The sequence below is a fragment of the Solanum lycopersicum genome, chromosome 12 (genome assembly GCF_036512215.1).
Source record: "Solanum lycopersicum chromosome 12, SLM_r2.1".
Classification (NCBI taxonomy): Eukaryota; Viridiplantae; Streptophyta; class Magnoliopsida; order Solanales; family Solanaceae; genus Solanum; species Solanum lycopersicum.
Window position 1 is genome coordinate 62,930,410 of NC_090811.1, and position 573 is coordinate 62,930,982.

General features: G+C 36.3%; 1 protein-coding gene across 1 annotated transcript; it reads left to right on the top strand.

The window, feature by feature from the left end:
* On the top strand, positions 1 to 573 carry LOC138340504 (uncharacterized). The gene has a single exon (XM_069292232.1). The coding sequence runs from the start codon at positions 1 to 3 to the stop codon at positions 571 to 573; it is 573 nt and encodes a 190-aa protein (XP_069148333.1).

Genomic DNA, 573 nt, shown 5'->3' on the forward strand with positions numbered 1-573 from the left:
ATGATATTCTTGTGTCATCATCTTGACGAGATTCTGAAAATCGAATATGTGACAGTTAAGGATCCTCTTGTTTTGTGGAAAAACCTAAAAGAAAGATTTGACCACTTGAAGATGGTCATACATCCAAAGGCACGATATGATTGGATGCATCTAAAGCTACAAGGCTTTAAGTCTATACATGAGTATAATTCTGTCATGTTCAGAATCACTTCTCAATTGAAATTATGTGGAGAAACGGTTAGTGAGATTGATATGATGAAAAAGACGTTCTCCACTTTCCATGCCTCGAATGTGCTCTTGCAGCAACAATATCGAGAGAAAGGTTTCAAAAAGTATTTTGAACTAATTTCTCATCTTCTTGTGGCCGAGCAAAATAATGATTTATTATTGAAAAATCATGAGAATCGACCTACTGGATCTAAACCACTTCCTGAAGTGAATAAGGCGTACGCTCACCATGCTAGGCGTGAAAAAGGTCGTAAACCTAATCGTGGTCGTGATTATGGTCAAGAACGTAATTCTATTCCTGGCATTAATCATTCATCAAATAAAAAGGAAAAAAAGAAGGGATGA

Excerpts from the sequence above, each read along its gene's own strand:
- LOC138340504 (XM_069292232.1), top strand. The coding sequence starts at position 1 with ATGATATTCTTGTGTCATCATCTTGACGAGATTCTGAAAATCGAATAT.